General features: G+C 51.4%; 1 protein-coding gene across 1 annotated transcript in view; it reads left to right on the forward strand.

The window, feature by feature from the left end:
• TACC3 (transforming acidic coiled-coil containing protein 3) overlaps positions 1-2164 on the forward strand; it is a 23169-nt gene extending 21005 nt beyond the window's left edge. The window contains exons 14-16 of the mRNA XM_006152894.3: positions 1498-1604; positions 1691-1811; positions 1938-2164. Of these exons, the coding sequence (XP_006152956.1) occupies positions 1498-1604; positions 1691-1811; positions 1938-2003 (294 nt within the window). The 3' untranslated portion in view covers positions 2004-2164. The remainder of the gene's footprint in view (positions 1-1497; positions 1605-1690; positions 1812-1937) is intronic.
• The last annotated feature ends 2046 nt before the right edge of the window (positions 2165-4210 follow it).

Consider the following 4210-nt stretch of genomic DNA (forward strand, 5'->3'; position numbering starts at 1 on the left):
TTTTTGGAGAGATTTTCACTGTAGGGCGCGTGCGCTTGCCAGACAGACAGAGACATAGAGACAGAAAGCGAGAAATCACCCCCCAGGGGGGATGGTCACGCTGCAATCCCTTCTCCTCCATTCTCCTCTCGGGATCTTGGGCACACACGCACCCAGCGTGAGTTTTAAACCCCGGGGGCCGGGACACGAACCGCGGTCGACTACGTGGGAGTCCAGCGACATAGCCATTACGCTAACTGCTGGTTCCCCCCCCCAAATGGGATTTTTTAAAAAAAGATTTTTGCTATAGGGCACCAGAGAGACAGAAAACAAGAAATCCCCTGGCGGGGGAAGAGGACGTGGGTGGCCATGCAGCAATCCCTTCTCCATTCTCCTCAGGATTTTGGACACATGCGCCTGGCATGAGTTTTAAGTCACCAGGTCTGGAACTCAAACCGCAGTTTACAGGGGAGTCTAGCAACGTAATCATTACGCCACCTGCTAGTCCCACAAATAGAAACTCTGAACTGAGAGAAATGGCAACCAAAGTTAAAAATTCAGTGGATGCAGGTCAAGTTAACTGCCAAAGATTCCTCATGAGAAAGAGTCAAGAGCCAGGGTGAGACCGAGCCCCCAGAGCTGCCAGTGGGCTATAAAGAGGGGAAGACGCTGCTGTGGTGGGAAGGCCTCCAGGTATAATTGCAGAGCTGTTGGACCACATGCCTCACCTGGAGACACGTGGCTGGGATCTTTCTATAGTCAAAAGACACGAGACTGTAGATGCGGTTGGAGGCAGGAACCTCAGCAGAACACAGGTTTAAAGTACCCGCTATATCACAGATCGGGTAAGGAGCAGGGCCCTGGGACCAGTAGGCGTTACTGTTCTTGGGAGGCAGCTGCATGGCAGAGTAGACATGGTGGGCCATGAGGTTGTGGGGAGCCCTGCAGGAGGACCGTAGAGTGGGCTGAGCCTCCCCCATATCGAGTCTGAAGTGAGTGTGAGGAATCCACGGCCACTCCAGGTGCCAGGAATACAAGCATGTCAGCTGCCCACTGTTACTGGAGGGCTCTGGGCAGCAAGACTACGTGACATGCAGGGCCACATCCATATGGTCCAGACGTCCATTGGTCTCTGCCATCATCTTTCCACTCCTGGCTCCAAACACAGGACTCGGCTCGCAGGAGGCTGCAGAGGTAGGCTGTTCAGTGATGGTGATGCACGGCCCACTCTGTCAGTGGTGGGTGCCTCTGGGGCAGAGGTGTCGGTGGAGGCTGAGTGCTCAGGTTTCAGGGCTAACATCAAAGAGGTCAAGATCCAGAAGCTGTCCTGACTCTCAGAAGGTGTGAACTGGGAATGCGTGTGGAGGGGCCCTTCCCAAGAGGAAGACAGGAAGTGCTGTTCATGGTCAGTGTGCTAGGGAGCCTCAAAGGTCTACAGCATGCTCTTGACCCTGAAGGCCCTGGACATCTTAATAGCACAGTGCACCATTAATGGTTCATGTCTGCTTATCCCTAAAGAATGAAGAGTCGCTGAAGAAGTGTGTGGAGGACTACATACTGAGGATTGAGAAGGAGAGCCAGAGGTACCAAGCCCTGAAGGCCCATGCCGAAGAGAAGCTGCAGCTGTGAGTGCTTAGGCTTAGGGCCATAGGTGGGGGCTGAGGGTGCAGATGCCCCCAGAGGGCTCAGCCTCTGCCCTCTGCCTTTCCAGGGCAAATGAGGAGATTGCTCAGGTCCGGAGCAAGGCCCAGGCAGAGGCCTTAGCCTTCCAGGCGAGCCTGAGGAAGGAGCAGATGCGTATCCACTCACTAGAGAAGACCGTGGAGCAGAAGGTAGGCATCGGGTATCAGGCAGTGCCTTCTAGAAGATACTGAAGACCTGCTTCTTCCTTCCCTGGCCTGTTGCTGTTCGCTCTGAACATTCCACAAAAACTCGGTGATTCATCTTTTCTCCTTCAGACTAAAGAAAATGATGAACTGACCAGGATCTGTGATGACCTCATCTCCAAGATGGAGAAGATCTGACCAGAGCTTCCAACCAGTGACCAGCCCTCCCTGTCCTGATTGTCTGTCCGTTTGTCTGATTCTCTCTTAGGTTTCATGTTTTTTCTTCTCTAACTTCAATTTATTTCAAAGCTAGATTGCTTTTAAAAGAAGAATAAAGTTTTCCCTAAGTTTAAATTTTGAAGTTACCCTGGTCTTGGTTAAAATGAAGGTCACGCATCACTGGCCTGAAGCTGAGCCAACCCACAGCCGCTGCTGCCCGCTGTGCCTGTCCCGTTTCCCTGTCCCTGAGCTGCCTGATGAGGGCGGGACCCACCTTGCTCTCTACCTCCTTAGGAATGAGCTGTGGGGATGCTACTAGGCAGGGACAAGCCAGTGGCCTAAGGGAGTCCATGGGTGGGGACTGTGTCTGCCTCAGGACCACAGACAAACTAAATGGACTCAATTTTTTTAAGATTTATTGGGACCAGCAGTTAGCGTAATGGCTATGTCACTGGACTCCCATGTAGTCAGCCATGGTTCACGTCCTGGACCTGGTGGCTTAAACTCATGCCAGGCGCGTGTGCATGCTTGCCGAAGATTCCCAGGGGAGAATGGAGAAGAGACTGTAGCATGTCCATCTCCCCTGTTGGGTGATTTCTCACTTTCTGTCTCTTTCTGGTGAGCACACGTGCCCTATAGCAAAAAACTCTCAAAAAAATTATTTTAATTTTATGTATTTATCTACTTATTTATTTGACCAGAGAGACAGAGAAAGGGAACTGAGAAAGCAAGCCACCATGTCCAGAATTTGAACCACTGTTGGCCATATGGGCATCCAGTGCCCCGACCACCACGCCAGCTGCTGGCCCCAGTGAACTCATTTTTATGTAAAACCCAAACCATTAACAACCAAATAATGGTGGTAGGTTTGATGTCAACCTGGCAAGCCTGCAGCCACCAGCTAATCAAACGCTAGGGATGGGTGTGAAGCTATTTTACAGATGTGGTTAGTTAACGCCTGTAATCAGCAGTATTGAGATGACCCTAGATAACACAGCAGACAGCATCTTTTGTGAGGCTTTGGACCAAACTTAGGAGCCTTCTGAGGAGGAAGAAATTCTGTTTCAAGGTGGCCTGATGGTTGAGGCAGCTGGATCCCAGATGGCTGACTACGTAGTTTAAGTCCCAGACCTGGTCGTTTAAGAGACACTGGGTGTGTGCGTACCCAGAATCCCAAAGGATTGTGATGTAGTCATCCCCCCTGGGGAGGGATTTCTCACTTTCCCTCTCTTTCTGCCTCTGACAAGCATGTGTTCCTATGGCAAAAGTCTTACAAAAGAAAAAAAAAGAAAAATTCTGTCTCAAGATGGCTATGTCAGAACCAGAAGATGACTTAATGGGTGTATCGCTGGACTCCTACGTAGTCGACCACAGTTGGAGTCCCAGACCCAGCAGCTTAAAACTCATGCCAGGTGTGTGTGTGTGTGTGTGTGTGTGTGTGTATGCCCAGAATCCTAAGAGAATGGAGGAGAATTGTGGCCTGGCCATCCTGCCCGGGGTGAGATTTCTCACTTTCTCTGGCAAGCACACATGCCCTATAGCAAAAAATCTATTAAAAAAGAAAAGTGGCAGCATCAGCTCCTGCCTGTTTCCAGTCTGCTGACCCACCCTGCAGATTTCAGACTTGAAAATTGTGTGACCCAGATAAATCTCCGAGAGAGAGCAAGAGATAGAGTCTCAGGGGTGAATATGTGAGCACCACCAGCTATCTGGGGGACCCAGGCTGATACACAAGATGTTTGTAACTAGAAAAGCTCATAAGTACAGAATGTCTCAAAAATGGGGGTCTGAGTTGACAGACACCTCATAGCTGGCATTGGGGCTGTATTGTCAGTGCTCCCAGGGCCTGGCACAGAGCAGGGCCTACCCCACAGAAGGAGCCATGTTAGCTTTGGATGCTGACCATGTGGTCCTGGGGCTGGGTCTGAGGGTGCACTCAAGGGTGGAGGTGAACCTCATGATCAGCACAGTGGTACTTGGGGCAGCTTCTAAGGAGTCCTGGGGCATCGAAGGCCCCCTGGACACGTGGTCACCATAACTCAGCTCAGCCTCCAGAATCAGCCAGGGAAGCTCCTAAGAGTACAACTCAGTGTCCAGGCAGGAGTGAGAATCAGCCCTGCTGACCCATCCTGGGGCAGTGACAGCTAACGCAGGGCCCAGACCACACTGTCCCCCAGGAACGCACA

This window comes from Tupaia chinensis, unplaced genomic scaffold (assembly GCF_000334495.1).
Source record: "Tupaia chinensis unplaced genomic scaffold, TupChi_1.0 Scaffold000360_1, whole genome shotgun sequence".
Classification (NCBI taxonomy): Eukaryota; Metazoa; Chordata; class Mammalia; order Scandentia; family Tupaiidae; genus Tupaia; species Tupaia belangeri.